Consider the following 22577-nt stretch of genomic DNA (forward strand, 5'->3'; position numbering starts at 1 on the left):
ATAAGAACGGATCGAGATTATTTTATTCACCAGCAGTGTCAATATGGTTCACAACTACAAAAACAAATCAATATTAATTAATTTTGGTAATTAAAGAAGAAATATAATGTGGCGACAAAAAGAGAGGCAGAAATATAATATAGGGTATCAAAAGTTATGCCTTTAACGACCCTACCTGCCTTTAATATATTGTCTGGATTCACAGACCATGGACGTGCTTCACATTTTTAAACTTTGTAACAGATATATATATACAAAAAGATATAGAGTGTTATAGTTTTATTGTGGCGTAATATATGTAATAACTTCAACTTCATACGTCACTCATCATGGCGTAATATTCTGTCGTAACTTCATACGTCACTGATTCTTTATTTTAAAAGAAAGTACAAATTGAAGGATTAGAGTGAAAATATATCTCATAATAAGTTTTAAAACTGTCCATAATACTAAGATATTGATTGATTGTTACTTTTACTGTAGAACGCGGACTGTTAATGTTATGAAATTGCAAAAAAAATAAGAGGAATTCGAGGTTTTTGTAAAGAAAAATGAATCGAAGCAAATATTCGTCTATAGTTTTTGTTATTAATATGTAAGTGACTTTCACAAATTCTTTAGATTCATATTTATGCCGTCCAAAATCCAGTTCCTATAGAAATAAAAACTGTATTTTATAATTTTTATAGGATACCGTATTGCGGGGGCTTATACCCACACCTACCCGTCAATCCTAGTTTGAAATATTCTTTGATACTGTTCATGAGGATCCCTTTAAATTGAGCTTCAGATTAACGAAAAAAACCCTTGATTAGTATAGCAAATTTAAATCACCATATAATAGCAGTTAATATGGTGGAAGTTTTTCATAAACATGTTTTGGGAACAGCGTACAACCATATAATAGCAGTTAATATGGTGGAAGTTTTTCATAAACATTTTATTAAAAAAAAATTGGCATACAACGTGTAATATCTAGATTAAAATCAATAAAGAAAAGGGAGGATATCATTAATTATTATTACTCCGTTTTTTAACTAAACTAATGAAAGAAGATCATGCCATAATGGTCTGTAGTTGAGAAATAAAAAAATACTCCCTCTGTTCAAAATTATTTGATGTTTAAGGTTTTTGCACATAGTTTAAGAATTCATTTAATTTTTATTTTTCTTATACTAAAAATATTATTTATAATTCATTTAAATATTATTTAACTAATAAGAAGACAATCTTCAGAATATAAAAGGTCAAAAACTATAAAAATTCATTAAATTTTGTATTGAAAAATGAGAACATCAAATAATTCTGAACAAAAAAAACCTTTTAAAACAACAAAAAGAATATAAGACTCCATAATTATTTGTTCATAACAATAACAACACTCACGGTAGAGTTGATAAATTAATATCGTTGTGTGCCCTCCTCCTTATGCTGTTTGCAGACCAAAATCCAACCTTAGTTTTCAAGTTGGTGGCTCCTGGCTCCCTCAAATCAACAGATACTTTCTATTGGATGTAAAAATTAACATGAAATATATGTATGTTATGTCACGTATGACGTACTATTAGAAATCATTAATTAATGACAAACCGCCACATGTATGAACAAACTTTAGAATAAAATTTAAGATATGTTTAGCAAATAAAAAAAATATATGAAGCGGCCTGAAGGAAATGAACTAATATTGATAAGATATTTTCTTGAATTTTAACTGATAAGTACGGCAATTAGTTCGAGAATAACTTCATATCATGTTTGATCATTGATGTGTCATCTTAATTACTCAATAACAATTTTGATTAACCAAAAAAGTACACATTACTGTCTTGGCAAAGAAGTTCAACTGCGCCGTAACCCTTAACCAGTTCATTTTTATTTTTTATCAACGCCTGCTCTTTTATTTATACCATTTTTAAACATCATTTCATCAAAATAAGAACTTCTCGGATGAATTACATGAAAGCAGGCGAAGAATCCAACAGGATTTTATGTTTATGTTTACAGGCCAGTGCCTACTGCCTATGTTTATAAGATTATATGGCATTCTAAAAAGGATTTAGCAATTAACTATAGTCAATAAGAAAATACGTTTTTCAACCAAATTTAAATGCTAGTCATACAATAGTATTTTTAACAAATGATTCGGTAAATTTATAAAAGAAAAAACATTATGGATTCATGTTAACAGCGGGAATACTTAATCATAACTTTTTGTTTCTCTAAGATATAAGCTTAAGATGCAAGTCTATTAGATCCATGCCAGTTCACATATTAATTGTTTTTAGTTCAGGTCATATATTAACTAGACATTTTATTTTTGACCTTGATTCATTAATTATTCATTATATAAAAATAAATAAAAACTACTCCCTCTGTTCAGAATTATTTGATGTTTAAGGATTTTGCACACAGTTTAAGGATTCATTTAATTTTTATTTTTCCTATACTAAAAATATTATTTATAATTCATTTAAATATCATTCAGCCAATAAGAAAACAATCTGGAGAATATAAAAGGTCAAAAACTATAAAAATTCATTAAATTTTGCATTGAAAAGTGAGAACATCAAATAATTTTGAACAAAAAAAACCTTCTAAAACATCAAATAATTCTGAACAGAGGGAGTAATATTTTGAATGTGGTTTTCCCGGATCCATGATGTACTAATGGTAGAATGTACTAATGGTAGAGATGGTCCTTAGAGCATGTTCATTAGTGAATTCCTATTTAGGGTTCACCAAAATAAAATAAGATTTTTTTTTTTGTTTTTTGTTTATTGAAGAACCTATGCTATATTTTGTGTTTCATTGGTGAACCCAAAAGAAGAGTTCATCAAAATATAAAAAAAAAATTTTTACACAATTGCATATGCATATATACACTCTCAGAAATGTGATATAGACATCAATTCAGGAAAGCCAACAAAGAAGACAACGGACAGTGATATTGTCCATACACCAACCTAGCTTCAAGATTCTGTCTCTCATCAATCGTGTGTTACTTCTTTCCAAAGGAACCCTTGTATACCATGGAAGACTTGATTTACTCTAAGCGTTCTTGCTCTCCAAGGGATTCATGGTTCCTCCTCAGCTGAATTCTCTTGAATACGCTATGGAGATACTCCAAGACCTCCATGATCCTTGCGAAAATGCCAACATTGTTCTCCCTGGCCATGCCCTCATGAGAGTCCAAAACAGAGCATTGTTCGATATAGAAGCTCGAGAATCACCGAAATAACAACTCTCTGTAAGATCCTCTCTAACACATCTCACTTACCTGATTCATATTCTAGTGCCTGTAGAATCATCTCAACCTTAGAGCCGCGATAAATACAAGATTCAGTGTAATCCATGTGTTATGAAAGTTGTAACAGCTCATAGGAAATTAAGCCATCGATGTTTGCAAACTCAAAACCAATAAACCTTATCAAAGTCTTTTACAAGATTTGCCTCTAAAGAAGCATTGTTCTCATACTCTAGCCAGAGTTCTGTGATCTCCTCAGCTGCACTTGTTGGCATTTGACTTAGGAATTAGTGTTTTGGAAACCAAAAATATAAGTAGATGACAAGAGCAGATCCGTATGTACCTCTTAGGCCTCCACCCAGAACTTCGCACATCTCCTTTAAAGCCGCAAACATAACCAAAAAATGCTACTCACCGCTTAAAACAGTGTATAAAGCTTATAAGAATCTCTTTAAAATAGCTCAGATGTGATCTAAAGCACATAACTTAAGCACAGAGCTCACTAGTGTCAAGAACAAAGCTTAACTCTTTCTCTTCAAGGATCCAATTAAGACATCGATTTCTCTAGAAATACTAAATTCTCCCAATTTTCACCGCATGCAAGTCATTAAATTAGCCTTCCAAAACAAAACGATCGAAGAAAATGCAATCTCTTACCAGAAGCAGAAGAATCGTCGTTACTCTTCTTGGAAGTAGCTTGAACAACCAAAGAACGATACCCAGACAGAAATTTTACGATTGAGAAACCTAATCTCCACAATCGGATTACAATTTCACCAGGAAATTTCGACGGATTCAGCAGTTTATTAAAAATGGAGAGAATAAATAATTTGGAAATAACATTTTCTTGGCAAAGAAGTCCAATTGCAACGCGTGCCCCTTTGCAAGTTCACTTATTTATTCTCGAAGTCTAATTAAACACAGTTATATATTCCGTTGATTAATGTACATTGTGATATAAATTTCGGTTCATCCGTTTTATTAATGTAGTCATGATTTAGATGGGAAGAAAACTTATAATTTATTGGATAACCATATTACTGTAATATTATCGTCTGATTAGTATATCTAGTAATCTACAGCTGATTCATGGTAATGTTAATAGGAATCTTCTAAAATTAATTAGTAGTATTTGGTTACATTATTTTATTCATCTTTGGAAAAGGCATCGTAATTCACAGCCGCTATCATTTAGCTAGGTTGTATTTAAGCTAGTAAATACTATAATTGTGTTTGTTCTGGAATCGAATCTCCGTCACGTTTCTTTCATTTTTCCATACGTTTCTAACAGCCAAGTATATACGGACGGTGTGGTCCGAAGAACACAGAAAATTTATAAGAATAGACAGAATGTACAAAAACACAAAGAAAGGACAAAGAAAAGACACAAATCTACAAAAACAGAAAACAAGAAGATATATGACTTTGGTTATCCTGACCAGGTTACTTGAAAAAGGATATTGTCTAGATCCATCGTGCAAAAGCGAATCTACATATAGATAGCTATGTCTCTACATAATTATCTCTCGCCAAGGTCACATCTCCTGATTCTCCTTGTTACTCGGTGGAACAAAACATTTTGGACGTTGAAAGCCAAAAACAAAAAGCAGAAACATTATGATTATAAGAAAATTATTTTAATATTTAAATTAAATGAATAATGTTATGAACAGATTTTTTTTGCTAAAATGTTTTAATCATTGTTCAAGGGTTTTAATAAAAGAAATAGCAAATTGAGTAAATTATTTTTATTTAAATTTATCGATTAATACAAGGATCAATTATTATTATTATTATTATTATTATTATTAAATATAATTCTAAAATATCACTTACTATTACATGATTAGTAAAAATATACAATAAGAGTGAAATGGATAAATACTATACAAAAATAAATTAACATTTCCTTTTTTGTAGTGAAAGATAGCTGATTTTTGAAAAAGAAATAATAATACTTATTACATCAGTTATTATTAAATGAAGAGAATATTATTTCTCTTTAGTTTATGTATATTCTGTCAGAATTTATTTATTGTTATTTAGACAAGAGTCGTGTGTCGAATGTTGTCTTCCCAGTTCCTTGTACTAACAGTAAGACTGGTCCTTAGTTCCCAAGCTGTCGCCTACGCATCTGCAAAGTAAATAAATAGTATATTAATTAATCAAATAACGGCGATACATAGAAGAAATTTCGTATAATATCTAATGTTATTTTTTTATTTAATTGATTTCTTAAGAGGTTTATTTATCCACGTATACTTGTGAAGAAATTTACATTAAATTTCGCTAATTAGTTTTATTATTCCATTCGGAACTTATATCAAAAGTAGAAGATATGTTAACTTAAATTTCTTCTTTACAGCAAATGGGTGGCTGACACGACATGTAGCAGCTTAGAGCAGAAGTTAACAGTAATCACTTCAAGGCATCCCCTCTCTATATAAAGCAACCCACATTTTGCATGGCTTCACAATTTCAAAAGTAACACACAAACACAAATACAAACATATAGACACATATATCTACACAATTAGGCTGATTAAAGATGAGTTCCAAAGGAGAAGGTTCTCATTCTACGGCGGAGCGGAAGGTGAAGAAAGAAGCAGCGAGTGTGATTCCAGTTAAGAGGAAGCTGGTGAAGACTATGGCCGTCGAAGCCATTATCTCTGCCTTTTCTCCCTTCGGTAGCAGCCGGAGCTCTGATCAGTCTACCGGCGACGGCAACGGCAACGGAGCGCGCGTGTACCCCACTCGTCCTTGATCGGTCCTTTTCATGTGGTTGAAGATATTTGCGCCGTCATCAGGATCTTCTGTGGGTTTGTATATATGTTTAAATGCTGGCGTGGTCCTCGTGTAAGCTTCTGGTGATTATGCTTCTCTTTGATTTTCTCTTAATAAGTTAAATGTTTCTATTGTTTAGGGATGACAAATGGCGATGATTATGAAATCTTCTTTTGTAAACAAACCAAGTTGTAATGATTTTGGACGGGTTTTGTTTGTGGTATTAGTTAATTATTACAATCGTACTCCATGCACTATTGATTATTGATCGGTTTTTAGTCAAACACGATCCTAAATTCAATATGGCACCATGCCATGTCTCAATAATCGACATTCGTAAAAGTTTAGGGGTATATTTCGATAATGTATTATTATATAGTTACGTCAAAAAATACAAAGAGCATAGAAAATCCACGGGCCTTTAGGCGCATGTCTTTTTCTACCAATGATGTGGCAGAAATGCAGCTTTGTTAGGGCATGCCTTCTCCTTGTCTGTGCTTTTATTTTTGGGATCAGAGTTCAAAGTTTCTTTAATTCTAAATCTAGAATTAAATTCGAGTAATTATGATAAATTAGGAGTAATTTATAAACAGAATTTAGAGATAGCAAAAACCAAAACTCCATTTACAAACTACTGTACGCTTCTTCAAGAGAGCTGCCCGAAATACCCAGCTAATCACTGTTAGCTAGGTTAGACTCATTTGATTACTTAATATCCGTTAACCATCGAAAGACAAAATTAAAATGAATAATTATTTGCTAATTTTTTTGTTAAACGGCCTACTTATTTGCTAATTCTATCATGAAAATTAATACATTTTCTATACTAATATAATATATGTCTCGATCTGATTTTTCATGATTTTTATTAATTCATTATTTAAGAAAAATTAAATAGTTGGTGCAAGCTCATTTTTTTTTCTTTCGCATTCGGTCTTTACATTAAAAAGTAAGTAATGTCTTAACCTTTATATAAAAAAAGTCACGTCTTTGACTCTACAGCTGTTTCACAATAATGTAAATACGGATCTTCCAAAAATATTAATGGCTTGTTTTCGAAAGGATCACATCCTCGGTTAGTTATAATTGTATTTTCTTTGTAATCTTCCCGCGTTCACACTCAGACGATCATACGCATCTTTGACAAGAAAATTTCTTTCGGTCTATCCCTTCCTATACATCTAGAAGTATATATTGTTAACATTTATACAAAGTATTAGTAATATGAAATAAATACCTATATATCCACAGACGAAAATAGGTTTTGGCTTAACTCGTCATGCTCCTAACAATCAATTTATATCGTTTGGACTGAGCAAAATAAGCCGGGAAGAAAACAATAGAGTAAATTTCACCAAAAAGCAAATTATTATGAAAAAGGGACAAAACTACACAAATTTAGCAAAGGCCTATGATAAAAAGCTGGTATTGTTTAGACATGATGGGAACAAAATATGGTATATTGTTTAGATTCACTGAACAATAGTGACTAATCTGCTGATAGGTATATATGTAACTATGTTCATACGCACTTATTTCACACCAATTTTCCACAAGTTCTTATCTCATCTATTGATCTATCCTTTTAGGCTTTACTTAGAGTATATGTGTATAATAATCATTTTGTCAAAGTCAACAGTCAACGTCAATTTCTTTTGAAATGTTGTTATAAAGCGAGTCACGAATTCGTGTCTTGAAAACTAAAATGGATTCGGTAGTAGAAAAGACTAAAGCATTGTGGATTGATATTATAAATGCCAAAAAGCTAGGCTTAAAAGACAAGCCTAGTCACATTAACTGGACATTTGTTTTCTAGTTTATTTATTGTGCAGTAAACAACAAACCTTTCTTGTTATTTTCAAAATATACAATCTACTAATTTTCAAATTAGATAAAAGTCGTGAACACAAAATATAAACTTCTCTATCAACTTACAAATATTGTCATCGACGTTCCGGAACCGATGGTAGAGTGAACCGCAGTTCCTAAGTCTATGGCTTTTCACTAATATCAATATGCGAAATACATTAATAATATTTATTTTAAATAATTATTAATGTTGGGGACGATTTTTTAGAGCATGTACATCAAGGGATTAAGAGGGGTTCATAGCACAGTTTTTGAGATAAAAAAAACTTAATTTTGAAGAAACTGTATCATTCTGACGAACTTGAAGAGACGATATCATTTCAAAATAAAGCATTTTGATTAGTCGAAAATTATAATTTTCGAATTAAATAAGAAAAAGAATTAAAATTAAAAAAAATATTATTATATTTTAATGAATCCCTTTTACTAAGCTGCATAAAAACAAGAACTGTCTGTTTTATTTAGAGTGCCAGAGGTAAATTATAAACGATGAGTCGCGGACACGTGTGGTGTGAAGTGTGAACACAGGGCAACTTTTTAGCAATTATATTTTTACATTAATTTTTATTTTAAGACGAGCGATCGACTTAGAGCAGAAGTCTCGATCAATAGAAGTACTCACTACTCACTTGTGGGGAAATTTTCCTCTATATAAACCCCCACATTTGAGATCTCTGCAGATTTACAAAGCAACATACAGAGATAAATACTTACACAAAAAAATAATAATTCATACATCTATTTCATAGGTCGAAGAAGATGAGCTCCGGGGAAGTGAAGCCGTTCAAGAAGAAAAAAGGGACTGTGATCCCAAAGAAGAGAGAGTTGGTTAAGATGAAAGCCCTCAAAGCCATTTTCTCTTTACTCCGTTGCTCCGTTAGTAAACCGAGTTCTGAGCCTTCCGGTGATAACGGCAAGCGCGTGTACCCCACTCGCCTCTGATCGGTCTTGCTTTCCATGGATTTGAAGATTTTTAGCTGCCCGTCATGATCTGTTATCGGTTCTTCTCTCCTTCTGTTTTTTATTTTATTTTCTTTTTATATTATATTTAAGTAGAAGGAAGCTTACGTAGGGTGAAGATTATCTGTTTTTATTTGAGTTTTTTTTTGTTTTTTTAGTCGAATGGGAGATAATTCATGAATTCAATATGTTTATTTTTATTTTTTGAACCTGATGGATCAATATGTTTGATCTCTTTTGTTTTGTAAAACCCACCATATGTGATGATCATGAGGCATTGTGACTAGTTATGGTACTAGTTACTTGGCTTTAAAACATACTCTGTTTTTATTGCGATTATATATTATTGTTATGATCATAATTCAGATGTTTGTAGTTTCGAATATGATGTGCAAACGTGCTGTCTCGAGATAAATAAATTTTGTAATAATGATGTAAGACGGAAAAAAGGAAAAGAGAAAGAAGTAAGTGGAGACCGGAATGGGATTTTCCGTACGGTCAAAATTCTTAATTTAATAGATATCAATCAAAGTAATTAAAGAAGATTTATCAAAAAGTAATTAAGAAACTGTATTCATTTGAGTATTTTAATTGATTTGGAAGCTATATATGATTTGAATATATATTTCACAGTTGTTTTTAGAAATATTTATAATATTTATTGATTTTAAAACTTAAGATGTATTCAAAATCACAATGTAAGGCGATATCATAAAGAATCATTAAATGAATTGAAATGTGATTTCAGATAATTGAATTGCGATTGCAAATTTTAGTTGTAGAAGTGGAATTAATTTCAGATAACTTAGCAAGAAGTGTTCGTGTCTATTCTCATAAATAATTTTATGTAAATTTAATATACTATTAGTTTAATTAATCGAACCGTTCTAAGTATTTAAGCTTGATGATAAAAAAAAAAGTAAAATTTTTATAGATTTGGAAAGTTTGAGAATGAAGTCTGTGTGATGTAGCTAAAATTAATGTAGCAAGTTTATCCTATAGCCGACAGGAAGACATTGGGCCCCACCCAAAGTAGCAAGGTTATCGTCACTAATGACGTGTCATAAGTTCAGTGTGCTGGTCATTGGCTCTGATTTTGATTGGACAGGAAAGTAGTATTCATGTATTCCTTCCAAAGATAGTTAAAATTTCCTTGTTCGATAAATAAATTCATTTTTTTTCAAAGTCAAGGGATATCTCTCTCACTTCTTCAAGCCCTATCAAATAAAAGTATTTTTTTCCCTTTGAATTTGAAAGATATAAAATAATTAACGGGATAAATAACGGGATAAACTCAAAATTTTTAAGTCCATATGCAGTTTAGTCTGTCTTCGACTGAATTGGATTTATCATTCATGACAGAATTAAGGTTTAAAGTTTAAACTACACGATCCCTTTATTCATATTATACCCGTTTTATAAAAATGATTGTTTAAGGCTTCAATTTTTGTTGTTGACATGTATTTAACTAACGAATCTAAAGGGTAAGGATAATTGATATTTTAATTGACTTTATTGATTAGTCTCTAGTATACGAGATCAACACGCGTGCATGAATTTGTCTTTCTAGGCTTATGGACTCACATTAATGGGTCTGGGCCTCCAAAACTAGTCCAATCTTTTTTGTCAGGCTGTATATTAATCGTTAACACTCAACAGCCTTCACACTTAAAAAACCGCCAAACAAAATTCAAAACTTCTCACTTTTTGGCATCTTCCACTTTCCCCTTCTCAATCATTTTCTTAATAACATCATGCTTAGCTAAAAAGTCCACACACAAAAGACACGTTATATATACAATATGCATTTCCATCTCTTGTTTAAACCAATTAATTTTACATTTTTCTCCTGCAGATTATTCAAAAAAATTTGAAATCAAACTCATTCCAAGAAATGGGTTGTTGCATCAGCAAGTTCTCTCCAAAGACAAAAGATTTCAAACAAGTAGAAGAACCTCAAGAGAAGTACTGTTATGTTCCAGAGAAGCTGTTCATGTCTCGCTGTCCAAGTCGAGTTTCTCCACTTCATCTTCCTGATAAGAACCGGATTAACCCTATCCCTGTCCCAGATAAGTTTATCCATATCCCAGATAAATTCTCTACTCCTCTTTCTCCTCCTGTAAAGTTGTCATCTTTCTCTCCCATCAAACCTTCAACCACAAGCAACTCTTCTCTCAGCTCATCATCAAGCTCGTCAATTTCAACCGCTTCTTCGATCTCCGTTTCAAAGGAGCGATCTTTCTCCAACGACTTCTTGCGTGCTTGTTACCAAGAGAATTCACATGTTGCTCGGATCAATTCGTTAAGAAAATCTTCTCTTTCTCTGAAAAACGCAAAACCGGGGTTTCCTAGCCGCCCTAATTCCCCGGTTAAGCCAAACCGGTATTCAACAACACCAAACAGAGCAAATGAAAATCCGGGAAGAGGAACAAATGGTTACAAGAGAACCCGAGAGCCATCGCCAAACAACCGTGCATTGACACGACAAAAGAGCTTTCGTCAAGACCAAGAAAGGGTTATTATGTCTTCATCATATTCTTTAACCAAGGGAAAGTTCTTGAAATCGCCATCTCCAAGCAGGAGATTTGAAGGCAATTTCTTGAAGTCGCCATCTCCAAGCAGGAGATTTGACGGCAATTTCTTGAAGTCGCCATCTCCAAGCAAGAGATATGGTATGACGATGGGAGATTCGATGGTAAGTTCAGTCTCTTCTAGTTTAAGGAAAGATAGCTTAGATCTGTCTCTTCCCAAGACATTTCCTAAAAACAACAGATCAGGGACTCAGATTCATCGTATAAGTTCGAAGATAAACGATACTACAATGAAAGAAGTAATCGAAAGTCACAAGGAACCAGTTGTTCCAATATCTGAAGAGCTCGGCAATCCTTTAATTGATTTGGATTGCTTCATCTTTCTTTAAGGATTAAGTTTTTATTGTTGAAGATGTGTTTGTGTGCACAGATAGGTTCTGTATTTGTTTGAAACAATTTCGTCTTTCTTCTCTGTTTATTTTTCTTGTTTTTTTAAAAACTTATTAAAGGTTTGTGATGATCAACTAGATCAAAACCTCATACATGTTTTTTTTGTTTTTGTTTTTGAAATCTACTTTGATTTGTAAGTTTGGATTGAATACAGCTAAAGGAGCTTATTATTTCCATGTTTTTAATCATGCTGTCAAGTTTCAAATCATTAAATTTGTAAAATAAAGACAAACAAAAAAAAACAACAAAAAACAGACCAACGATACGCTGCGTTTTTGGAACCTAACGCGAACAGTGTTGTTCATTTGAGAGAAAACGCAGCGTTTTGGATTCTTTAAAGTCTCTCTGGGTAGACAAACAAAAATCTATTTTGATGTCTTATCCAAATCCAACCAATGAGCAGGCAGATATAAATTTGCAAAAACTATAACACTATCCCACTCTATCTTCTATTAGTGTCTACCAATTTTTTGTTACATCACTTGCTTTTACGCGTTCTTGGAGTAGCCATGACACATTCACTCTCTCCTCTCTTACCGGCCACTCACGCCGGTGGCAGCCTCTCCTCTCCATCACCGCGGTCACGGCTGCAGACTCCTCCCATCATCCTTGAAATTCCAAAAATTAATCGCAGGTATTCTGATTTCTGTTTGTTTTTATCTCAAAACCAATTGACGTTTTAGTAGTTTTTTTTCCCTTTTTTTGGTAACATAAACTATGTTGTCTTTTTATATATCTCTCAAAACCAATTGACACTTTGACAGTGAACATAAAGAATCATTACCTTTATAATCTAGATTAGTTTTCTATATATTGATATATCTTCTAAGAAAATCATTAATCATGTATGGAAATATGGAATGTCTATGCAGGACAATTGTGGTGGGTTTAGGCGGTGCGCTGTGGAGTTGGAACGCTCTGAACGGTAAGGAAGAGGCAATGGCGGCGGCAAGACGGCCGCCTCCGCCACCACCAGCGGAGAAGAAAGACCCGAACGTGAGCGGAGTTCAGGCGAAGGTATTGGCGAGCAGGAAGCGTAAAGAGGAAATGAAGGCTGCCATGGCTAAACTTAGAGAGAAAGGCAAATCTATTGTTGAAGAAGAACCCTCCTCTTCTTCTTCTTCTTCTTCTTCTTCTTCTTCTTCTTCTGATCAATAGCATCCACGCAAAAAATATAAACCTTTTCATTCATCTGTCACTACCAAATTTATCCCTATAATGTTAATTCACTCTAGCTACTCTATGTATTTTCATTTATTCTTATGGTGATTCTATGGTATCAGATCCATAAGTAACTTAACTTTCATTATTTGTGATGTTTACCTTTTTTACTAAACTCATATCAAATTGTTACGAAACTAGAGAAAAGGTTAGGGGTGAACAAAATCAGTAGGTTCCCTGGGAAGTGTATCTAAATATTCTAATTTGTAATAGACTCACAACTTTCTCCAAATATTCAAGTCTTTTCTGGAATTTCATTTCACAATGAACCAATGCCATCCATTGATTCCACCTACATTTGTCAAATTTTAAGAGATTTAATTTGATTGTTTGGGAGAGGCTTGTTGCATAATATAGAATCAACAAGATTCCCAATTTTTTTTTAAAAAAAAAACTGTTCAATACGCATTTTCTAATACGCACCGTTAAAGTCAGAGCGTCAAACATTTTTTTTTTTTAGATTAGCGAGAGAGAAGAAGAGACTCTTTCTTTGGGAAAAAAAAAACGAAAGAATCTAAAAATTGTAGTTAGTAACACAGCGCAGGCACTAGGCAAATAATTTCATTTGTAACAGCTATTACTTAATTTTGATTCTCTTTCTCTCTCTCCCTCTCTAGTTTTCTCGGCAGTTTTCTCGGAAATCAAACAAGGAAGAAGAGAATCTGAAGCAACCATTCGCCCTGCTGCTGCTGCTGCAGCTACTTTCTCCGACTGATCGATCCTAGAGTATGAGGCTTCCTTCACCTAGTCCCGTTGAGCCTAGGCATCGATTATCTAGTCAAACGTAAGTCTCCGCTCTTTGTGATTCCGTTTTTCTTCTCCAGTTTCTCCGATATTCTCTCCGTATGGCTACACTAGAGTAGACTAGTTTGCTAAAGCGTCGGCACGTTGTCGATTTGGCGGAATCGGATCGCTATGTTGCTCCGTTGTTTTCCCAATGTCGATTTGAGCTCAACTATTGAAGGAATCTGTTAATAGCTTAGCTTCAACTTCGGAATGTGAATTATAGCGATCTGACTCTTGATTATCTCGTGGATTTAGAGATCCGTGTTCGCCTCACTGCTTTCCTGTTTTCATTTCGTGCTCCTTTTTTTCGCGTATTACTTCGTTTATGTTGATCTAGCTATCGGTTTAGCTGAATGTTTGTTCTAGCTGTGATTTTTCAGTTTCAAGTTATTCGTTTCTGAGTTTTGTGTAGCAGGTTGACTCTCATGACTTGAATTCTACTTTTAAATTTTCTTACTGGTTCCTATTATACACTTAGTCTCTCGTTTAGGGTAATAAGTAGACTTGTGGTGCAGACTTCATTGATGTTAGAACCTCTTTGCTGTCTTCCTACATGTTGATTGACATACGTGCTATGCGTTTTGATAGCGACGAGACAAACAGGAGGAGATCTCTGAGAAATCGAGATACTAAAGATCTCGAGAAGGGTTTACATGGCTCCTTTCAGTATAGAAACTGGAGTGGCAAGTTCTCTACTCTGAAACTTGTGTTGATTCTTATTGTGCTGGGAACTGTCTATACGCTTTACCGTTCACCAGCAGTACACATTGCAGACCATCCATCCAATAATAACTCTAGGTATATCAAGTTCCTTGTATTCTTATGTTGTGAGAGGATTCATTTTCATTTCCTGAGGGTTTGTCTTTCTGAAATAGTATAGAGGATTCTATCCTCATATTCTCTTCTCGTATTCTTATATGTCACTACACTACCTTTAGTTCGACACATCTGTTTCCTGTTGATTAATGAAGCGTTCCCAATTTCTAGTTTCGTAGACAGGACGAGAGAGTCAAATGCAGTTGATCCTCGCTACATATCTACAGCTGGCATAAACTGGGACCATATGTCAAACGTTGTCGAGAAGTTGACTGGAAAGAGTGAATATCAAGGGGTTGGCTTTATCAATCTTAGCGATGATGAGATTGATCAGTGGAAGGAGCTGATACCTGACTGTGACCATATTGCACTACACCTGGACCATATGGCAAATAACATAACTTGGGAATCTTTATACCCGGAATGGATTGATGAGGAAGAACAATTTGAAGTTCCCACTTGCCCTTCTCTTCCTTGGATTCAAGTTCCTGGCAAGCCTCGGATTGATCTTGTCGTCGCCAAGCTTCCATGCAACAAAGCAGGAAAGTGGTCAAGGGATGTTGCTAGATTACACTTGCAACTTGCAGCAGCTCGGGTCGCTGCATCTTCTAAAGGGCTTCACGATGTGCATGTACTTTTGATAACTGATTGCTTTCCCATTCCCAATCTTTTTATTGGAAAGGAGCTTGTCGCCCGTCAAGGAAATCTATGGCTGTACAAGCCCAACCTTCACCAGCTGAGGCAAAAGATACAGCTGCCTGTTGGTTCCTGTGAACTTACAGTTCCTCTTACAGCTAAAGGTCAGTATCTACTTTATATATCTTTACTATTTCTAAACTTTGTATTAGGTTGTATATCAGCATCTTGTATTCCTTGATCAATTGCATATCCGCTGTCTGAGCTAGTATGAGTCATATCTAACTTGGACCAGATGACTATTTGCATACATTGATTATCCCACACCAGTGTTTTTCTTTTCTTTCTGGAAGCATTACTGTGAAAATACTCATCTCTTAGCATCGCCAATGATACAAGAGTTATAACCTGGCATTATTTTCATGCAGATACTTTCTACTCAGCAAGTCCAAAGAGAGAAGCGTATGCTACCATATTGCACTCCGCTAACTTTTATGTCTGTGGAGCCATAACAGCAGCACAGAGCATTCGCATGGCTGGCTCTACACGAGACCTGGTGATACTTGTCGATGACTCGATAACTGAGTACCATAGAGGTGGCCTTGCTGCCGCTGGATGGAAGATCTATCCCATTCAAAGGATTAGGAATCCGAAAGCCGAAGCAGAAGCATATAACGAATGGAACTACAGCAAGTTTCGTCTTTGGCAATTGACTGAGTACGACAAAATCATCTTCATTGATGCTGATATGCTTATCCTTAGGAACATTGACTTCCTGTTTGAGATGCCTGAGATATCTGCTACCGGAAACAACGCTACGCTCTTCAACTCTGGTGTGATGGTAGTTGAGCCATCAAACTCCACATTCCAGCTACTTATGGACCACATCAATGAAATCGTGTCGTACAATGGAGGAGACCAAGGTTACCTTAACGAGGTATACACGTGGTGGCATCGGATCCCGAAACACATGAATTTTCTGAAGCATTTCTGGGAAGGTGACGAGCCTGAGATAAAGCAGATGAAGACACGCCTCTTTGGAACTGATCCTCCTATCCTATACGTTCTCCATTACCTCGGTAACAAACCTTGGCTATGCTTCAGAGACTATGACTGCAACTGGAATGTCGACATCCTGCAGGAGTTTGCAAGCGATGTAGCCCACAAAACCTGGTGGAAAGTGCACGACGCCATGCCTGAGAACTTGCAGAAATTCTGTCTACTGAGATCGAAACAGAAGGCGCAGCTGGAATGGGACAGGATGCAAGCTGAGAAAGGAAATTACACGGATGGACATTGGAAAATTAAGATCAAAGACAAACGACTGGAGACTTGCTCCGAAAAATTCTGCTACTGGGAAAGTATGCTTTGGCACTGGGGTGACAAGAACTGGACTGACAATTCTACTAACTCTTTATCCCCACCACCAGCACTTAAAACTCCTCTCTCTTTACTGTAAGTTCTGCTTCTTTTTTTTTACCGTATAGTTTACTTTTTTCTGGGGTATACAACAGCGAAAAATTCCTTTATAGATGTCGAGTTCCATACCTTTGATGAACCCAATTGATGAATTTGATGCTGTGCATTGAAATTCATGCTTTTGAAACATCAAAAGAATCCATTACCAATGATTTCCTTATTAATAAAGCCTTGTTGATCTCTGACAAGGTTATAGTCTAGTGATGAACTTGTGAAGCTCCTGGTCCTGTCAGAGAAATGATCAGGGGTCAGGCATGAAATAATTTTACCAAGAACCACGAGGAGAGAATATGTTTCGTTTCGGAGAGGTAACATAAAAAATTCTCACCTTGTTCATGTATCTCTCGACGACCTTGGGATGCCTGTCATGGGTTTGTTGTTCACAAAGAAAGTATCTTTTGAGCGTCTTCTTCTCTTGTTCAACAAGTTCATTGGATGGGTTTTGAAGGCGTCATCCTTGACAAGGACTGCTGCCACCGCCACACACCAACCCTGAAACAATGGTAGGCATAGACCAACTACTTGATATAGATCATAATATTACGTTGAGATACTTGGAATATATATAGCCTGGATGTTTCCTGTGTACGTCACCGTCTGTCATCTCTGCGATCATTTGTCCAAAGCCGAGTGATTGTTTCCCCTCCATTGGGGGAAAACAATGGTGGAATCACAGCAAACATCAGTGTGGCAGAGACTAGTGAAAGAGAATCTTGATACTAACTTCATGCTTCTGCATCTTCTATCCTATCACCAGTGGCTTCCCCTGCCTCTTGCAGCTGAAAATTACCCAAAACGGCACCGTCATGAGTCATGACTTAGACCTATATCTATATATATTTGGAAAGAGAAAGAGAACGAGGGAAAAAAAAAAAAACAGATAGAAAAAATTTAGGGTAGAGAGATGAGGCTACAAGACGTAGAGAAGACCGGAAAAGAGAGTCGGAAAAAAAAGAGAATCGAAAGCAACGTCCTTACCTCTGGATCTAATATTCGAGATACTTGAAAGGCTGCCTGCGAAATCTGCTGTGAAGTTTCGCTGCGTGTCGAAGCTCTGGTCTTCCATTACCACTCTTCCATCTTTCATTAGGTCGTTCGATGCTCGGTCCTCGGCAACAGGCCCTCGTCTTCTCATCGTGTCACGTACCGACAAATACAATCAGCGGTTCGTTTTCTCCATACCACAAAACCAGAATTCGGACAACCAGCCTGTGGTCGACAGTTATGAGATGACAATTCCAACAAATTATTGCTTGTCATGCACCGATTCCGTCCACGGCTTGATCTGCATCACAAGACCACGAAGGGTCGAAATTTGGAATCCCACCATGAGACGCGTCGCAACCTTACCTAGACCCAAAACAGGCGGGAAAGACACTCACGGATTTTTAGGATACGACCCGATCGATGGTACATACAAAGTCCTGTGTATGCCTACTTTTCATCTTAGACATAAAGGCAAATATCAGCCTCTGGTTTTTACATTAGGAGGAGCTCAAGATTCATGGAGAGTCATCCATGGTGTCACTGAACATTACCCTTTACAATGTGGAAAATGCATTAACGGGGTTGTGTACTATGTAGCCTCTCTTGAAATTGATGGCGCTGCTTGGTTCTTGGTGAGCTTCCATGTCAGATCTGAAAAGATGAGTATGATCCAAGTACCATGGAGTCATAATCGTGGTTTTCTCTCCCTTTACCAGGGAAAGTTAGCTCGTGTTACTTCAAATGCTGATGATATCACAATGTGGATCTTGGAAGATGCAGAGAAACACGAATGGTCGTGTAAACATTTCCATCTACCATTTCCTAGCAATGATCCAGTTTCAAATACCTTTTTAAGACTAAAAGGCGTCAATGATGCAGACGAGCTTATCTATGTACCACGTAAATTGGTAAATCCGTTTCATATTCTATATTATCACCCAGGTAGAAACAGCTTCAGAAGAGTCATTGTTGATGGAGTTGCGGATGAACAATTTATGCGCCGTAATGGACTTGATGACAAAACGTCTCTCATTACTATATCTGCTTATTCCAATCACATAGATACTCTCCTGTCTTTCTAAGACGTTACTATTTTTTTTTTTTTGTGTGGTTTTCCTCACAATAGCTATGCAGTTCCTTAATTTGAATATTTTGCATCCAATAAATCCATCTAACATTTTGTTTGGATTGCCTGCAAGAACACTACATTTTGTTTGGATTGCCTGCAAGAACACCAGTTCTCTTGATGCGTCAAATTTCTTAGAATACCTGTACAAAAGAAAAGAAACTTGCGTGTAACTTACAGAAACACATGGAAAAGAAACTTCTTTTCTTTATCATTGGGTATTTGGAATATGTAAACCGGGTGAGCTCCCAAGTCCTTCTTCAAAGCCCATGATGTTAAATTTAAAACCCAATGGGCCTTATCAATATTTATTTCTATTTTTCAAACGATGCCGTTTAGCTAACACCCGACGTTATGATCTCGAAGTCTTTGCAAGATCTAAATCAAAATTTCTCTTCCCAGGAAAAAAAATGATTTAAAAGAAGCAAACGAACAAACAAACAGTGAGAGAGTGCGAGAAAGAGAGAGAGAGAGAGATGGCTAGCTTAACTAGTAAGCCTAGAAACTTTGGTGCGTACAGTCACTACGCCACTCCCTGCACCCGCACGCACCAGATTGGAGCTTTGTTTCTCGTCGTCTCTACCTTCTTCGTCACCAGGCTTTTCGATCAATGGTTCTCGGAATCCAACTCCGTTACTCCGGCGATTGATCTCCGCCGTACTTCTTCTTCCGGAATCACGGATGATAACGGGATTCCACGGTGGCCGGAGCGAGGGTATGGGTCCCATCTTTCGCTGAAGATCTACGTATATGATGAGAACGAGATCGACGGCCTGAAAGAGCTTATGTACGGTAGGGATGGTAGTGTTAAGACCACCGCATGCTTGAAAGGCCAATGGGGATCTCAGGTGACTCATCTTCCTCGAATTCTCTCAGTTTCTGTTGTGGATTTAACCTTAATTCACATTGGATTGATGATTCAATGCTATTAGCTAATTTTTAATCTCGTGCACTAGCAATGGAAAATTTTCTTGAACTAAGTGATCCCTGGATTTGGAAATGTAGTAAGTGTGAATATTGTTAGCTACTTGATATGTTTTGTAGTTTCAGGATGTAATTCTTCTTTGTTTTTGCTTGTGAATAATAATGATGATAGGTTAAAATTCACAAGTTGCTTCTGGAGTCAAAATTTAGGACAAGTAAGAAAGATGAGGCGGATCTGTTCTTTGTGCCAGCTTATGTTAAATGTGTGAGAATGTTGGGAGGTCTTAATGACAAGGAGATCAATCAGACCTATGTCAAGGTGAACAAAATCGTCAAATTGTAGATGCTGATGATTTTTCATGTTTCGATCTACAAAGATAAGAATAATTCACATGTTCTCTGATTCACTAGGTCTTGAGTCAAATGCCGTATTTCCGAAGATCTGGTGGTCGTGATCACATATTTGTTTTTCCAAGGTATATTATTGTTGAATTTTACTTATGTGAAACTTGATCAATGAATAAAGTTGTTTCGATGAACTGTATGAACTTGATCAATGAATAAAATTGTTTCGATGAACTGTATGAACTTGATCAATGAATAAAGCTGTTTCGATGAACTGTATTGTTTTGTGATATCTTTGACATGAGGTTTCTTTGTCATGCTATTGTAGTGGTGCTGGAGCTCACTTGTTTAGATCCTGGTCAACATTTATCAACCGTTCTATTATCCTCACTCCCGAGGTACTTAGCTTGCTTTCTGTTGAGGAATTTCTTGTATTTTAGACGTATATCTGGTACTGAAAGTTCTCTGTTCCATTTCTTTCTCTTCTGATTTTCAGAATCAAAAGTCTATTTGCTTAACTTATAGAATCATGCATTGAAATCATTGTGCTAGAATCCTAGAGTTCGTTTAACAGAAAAAATGATTGCGGATGCAGGGTGACCGGACTGACAAGAAAGACACTACTGCCTTTAATACATGGAAAGATATAATCATACCAGGAAATGTCGATGATGCTATGACTAAAAATGGACAACCTGATGTTCAGCCTTTGCCCTTGTCAAAGAGGAAGTATTTAGCAAACTATTTGGGTCGTGCGCAAGGGAAGGCTGGTCGACTTAAATTGATTGACCTTTCAAAGCAATATCCAGATAAGGCTAGTCTCACATTATTTCTACAATGACTCCTCACATACATTTTTTTTTTTCATCTACGATCTGCTTAAGCTATAGCATGTTCTTCGATGTTTTCTTTTCCTTGCTTGCTTCTCATGAGTGGTTTTGTGAGCAGTTGGAATGTCCAGACTTGAAGTTCAGTGGAACCGAAAAGTTTGGGAGGACGACATATTTTGAACATCTGAGAAACGCGAAGTTCTGCCTCGCTCCTCGTGGGGAATCATCATGGACTCTTCGCTTTTATGAATCATTCTTTGTGGTCTGATCTCGTTACCCAGACTTTTGAATTCATTGTAATAACTTGCCTTATGTACTGTAATTCTGTGATTTTGCTTGTTCAGGAATGTGTTCCGGTTCTCTTATCTGACCACGCCGAGCTGCCTTTCCAAAATGTCATCGACTATGCCCAAGTATCCATCAAATGGCCATCAACTCGAATAGGAGCAGAGCTTCTTGATTACTTAGCTTCAATACCCGGTAACAAATAAGTTACTAAATAAGTTACTTAGAGAATGTCATTGGATTTGCTCAGATTCTCAGGTTTTGAAAAAATTCATGGCATGTCTTTCACAGATAGAGACATAGAAGGAATGATAGGGCGTGGTCGGAAAATTAGATGTTTGTTTGTGTACGGTCCAGATTCTGCACCATGCAATGCGGTTAAAGGGATTCTGTGGGAGCTTCAACGCAAAGTGAGACATTTCCACCAATCGACCGAGACGTTTTGGCTACACAATGGCAGTTTTGTGAATAGAGAACTGGTCCACTTCAGTAGCTGGAGACCTCCTATGTCTCTACCGTGAATGTTCTTGTTTTTACACGAATTCAGTGATAGATTATACAGGTTTTTTTGTTTTTGGTGAACTTAATTGTTTTGTACATACCAAAAGAATTTCTTTAGTGAATGTACAAGATCTTATTTTACTAAAATCCGATAGTAATACGACGAAACGACAAATTGATTGGTTTTACTTGGCCAAACAGGGAAGCTAGAAGAAGCTATAGAATTCATATAAAACATGTATATCTGAAACCGAAGGCCGTCATTTGGGCCACGTTGCTTGGTTCTTGCATGATTCATGGAAATGCTAAACTATTAGAAGAAGTTATTCGTTATCAGGAGCCAGCGAAACCAGCAGATTGTACTATGTAGACATACTCTGTTGGTAATTATTTACCTGCAGATTGATCTAGACGAATCAGAGGAAACTTTTTTTCTTTTTTCTTTTTGGCCGACATTCGATTTGGCTTAACAGAAGCAACCAGATAGATGAGAGAGATGGTTGTCTGTACAAGGACAAAAAGTTTTGTTACCGACAAGGAACCAATGATATAATCCCACGAAACAGAGTTCCACACGGAAATTACCATTCCATGTTTCTATGCATGGCTCTTTTATCGGAATGGGTCCAAATCTTTTTGCTTGGAGTGTATGTAATCGAAAAACAACCCTCCGTGTATACACAGGTCACCACAGCAACTAGAAACTTTCTATTTCAGGTAATATACAAAGCTTTTTATAGATATATCACATATGGTTATGTAACATCAGAGATCTGACATCATCCTAACCATTACTCTGATTT

The 22577-nt window shown here is 35.7% G+C and overlaps 6 protein-coding genes across 7 annotated transcripts; all 6 read left to right on the plus strand.

The window, feature by feature from the left end:
- Positions 1-8560: 8560 nt before the first annotated feature.
- Positions 8561-9226, plus strand: LOC112084103. The gene has a single exon (XM_024152999.1). The coding sequence runs from the start codon at positions 8657-8659 to the stop codon at positions 8837-8839; it is 183 nt and encodes a 60-aa protein (XP_024008767.1). The 5' UTR covers positions 8561-8656; the 3' UTR covers positions 8840-9226.
- Positions 9227-10724: 1498 nt separating this feature from the next.
- On the plus strand, positions 10725-11846 carry LOC18992792 (putative protein TPRXL). The gene has a single exon (XM_006416231.2). It carries the CDS (start codon positions 10752-10754, stop codon positions 11775-11777), a length of 1026 nt encoding a protein of 341 aa, XP_006416294.1. The 5' UTR covers positions 10725-10751; the 3' UTR covers positions 11778-11846.
- Positions 11847-12283: 437 nt separating this feature from the next.
- On the plus strand, positions 12284-13147 carry LOC18992793. The gene is made up of 2 exons (XM_006416232.2): positions 12284-12472; positions 12711-13147. The coding sequence occupies exons 1-2, from the start codon at positions 12348-12350 to the stop codon at positions 12994-12996; spliced, it is 411 nt and encodes a 136-aa protein (XP_006416295.1). The 5' UTR covers positions 12284-12347; the 3' UTR covers positions 12997-13147.
- A 477-nt stretch (positions 13148-13624) lies between these two features.
- Positions 13625-17702, plus strand: LOC18992794 (putative UDP-glucuronate:xylan alpha-glucuronosyltransferase 3). 2 transcript variants are annotated; one of them, XM_024152997.1, is made up of 5 exons: positions 13625-13843; positions 14434-14643; positions 14833-15461; positions 15726-16752; positions 16966-17702. In XM_024152997.1, the coding sequence occupies exons 1-5, from the start codon at positions 13788-13790 to the stop codon at positions 16970-16972; spliced, it is 1929 nt and encodes a 642-aa protein (XP_024008765.1). In that variant the 5' UTR covers positions 13625-13787; the 3' UTR covers positions 16973-17702. The 2 variants fall into 2 exon arrangements, with proteins under 2 accessions (XP_024008765.1, XP_006416296.2); XM_006416233.2 differs by having other exon boundaries at positions 16973-17702.
- On the plus strand, positions 17144-18845 carry LOC18992795 (putative F-box protein At1g47790). The gene is made up of 2 exons (XM_006416234.2): positions 17144-17215; positions 17700-18845. The coding sequence occupies exons 1-2, from the start codon at positions 17144-17146 to the stop codon at positions 18843-18845; spliced, it is 1218 nt and encodes a 405-aa protein (XP_006416297.2).
- A 465-nt stretch (positions 18846-19310) lies between these two features.
- On the plus strand, positions 19311-21949 carry LOC18992796 (probable beta-1,4-xylosyltransferase IRX10). The gene is made up of 8 exons (XM_006416235.2): positions 19311-19737; positions 19986-20132; positions 20225-20289; positions 20487-20556; positions 20754-20972; positions 21107-21250; positions 21333-21468; positions 21565-21949. Exons 1-8 carry the CDS (start codon positions 19366-19368, stop codon positions 21792-21794), a joined length of 1383 nt encoding a protein of 460 aa, XP_006416298.1. The 5' UTR covers positions 19311-19365; the 3' UTR covers positions 21795-21949.
- Positions 21950-22577: the final 628 nt, after the last annotated feature.

Source organism: Eutrema salsugineum, unplaced genomic scaffold (assembly GCF_000478725.1).
Source record: "Eutrema salsugineum unplaced genomic scaffold, Eutsalg1_0 scaffold_5, whole genome shotgun sequence".
NCBI lineage: Eukaryota > Viridiplantae > Streptophyta > Magnoliopsida > Brassicales > Brassicaceae > Eutrema > Eutrema salsugineum.

Bases quoted from the DNA above. Each gene is read 5' to 3' on its own strand.
- LOC112084103 (XM_024152999.1), top strand. From the start codon at position 8,657: ATGAGCTCCGGGGAAGTGAAGCCGTTCAAGAAGAAAAAAGGGACTGTG.
- LOC18992793 (XM_006416232.2), top strand. From the start codon at position 12,348: ATGACACATTCACTCTCTCCTCTCTTACCGGCCACTCACGCCGGTGGC. The intron at 12,473-12,710 runs GTATTCTGATTT...ATGTCTATGCAG, and splicing joins ATTCCAAAAATTAATCGCAG to GACAATTGTGGTGGGTTTAG.
- LOC18992794 (XM_006416233.2), top strand. From the start codon at position 13,788: ATGAGGCTTCCTTCACCTAGTCCCGTTGAGCCTAGGCATCGATTATCT. The intron at 14,644-14,832 runs GTATATCAAGTT...CCCAATTTCTAG, and splicing joins CCATCCAATAATAACTCTAG to TTTCGTAGACAGGACGAGAG. The intron at 15,462-15,725 runs GTCAGTATCTAC...ATTTTCATGCAG, and splicing joins AGTTCCTCTTACAGCTAAAG to ATACTTTCTACTCAGCAAGT.
- LOC18992795 (XM_006416234.2), top strand. From the start codon at position 17,144: ATGGGTTTGTTGTTCACAAAGAAAGTATCTTTTGAGCGTCTTCTTCTC. The intron at 17,216-17,699 runs GTTTTGAAGGCG...TACAAGACGTAG, and splicing joins TCAACAAGTTCATTGGATGG to AGAAGACCGGAAAAGAGAGT.
- LOC18992796 (XM_006416235.2), top strand. From the start codon at position 19,366: ATGGCTAGCTTAACTAGTAAGCCTAGAAACTTTGGTGCGTACAGTCAC. The intron at 19,738-19,985 runs GTGACTCATCTT...TAATGATGATAG, and splicing joins AAGGCCAATGGGGATCTCAG to GTTAAAATTCACAAGTTGCT. The intron at 20,133-20,224 runs GTGAACAAAATC...CTGATTCACTAG, and splicing joins TCAATCAGACCTATGTCAAG to GTCTTGAGTCAAATGCCGTA.
- LOC18992792 (XM_006416231.2), top strand. From the start codon at position 10,752: ATGGGTTGTTGCATCAGCAAGTTCTCTCCAAAGACAAAAGATTTCAAA.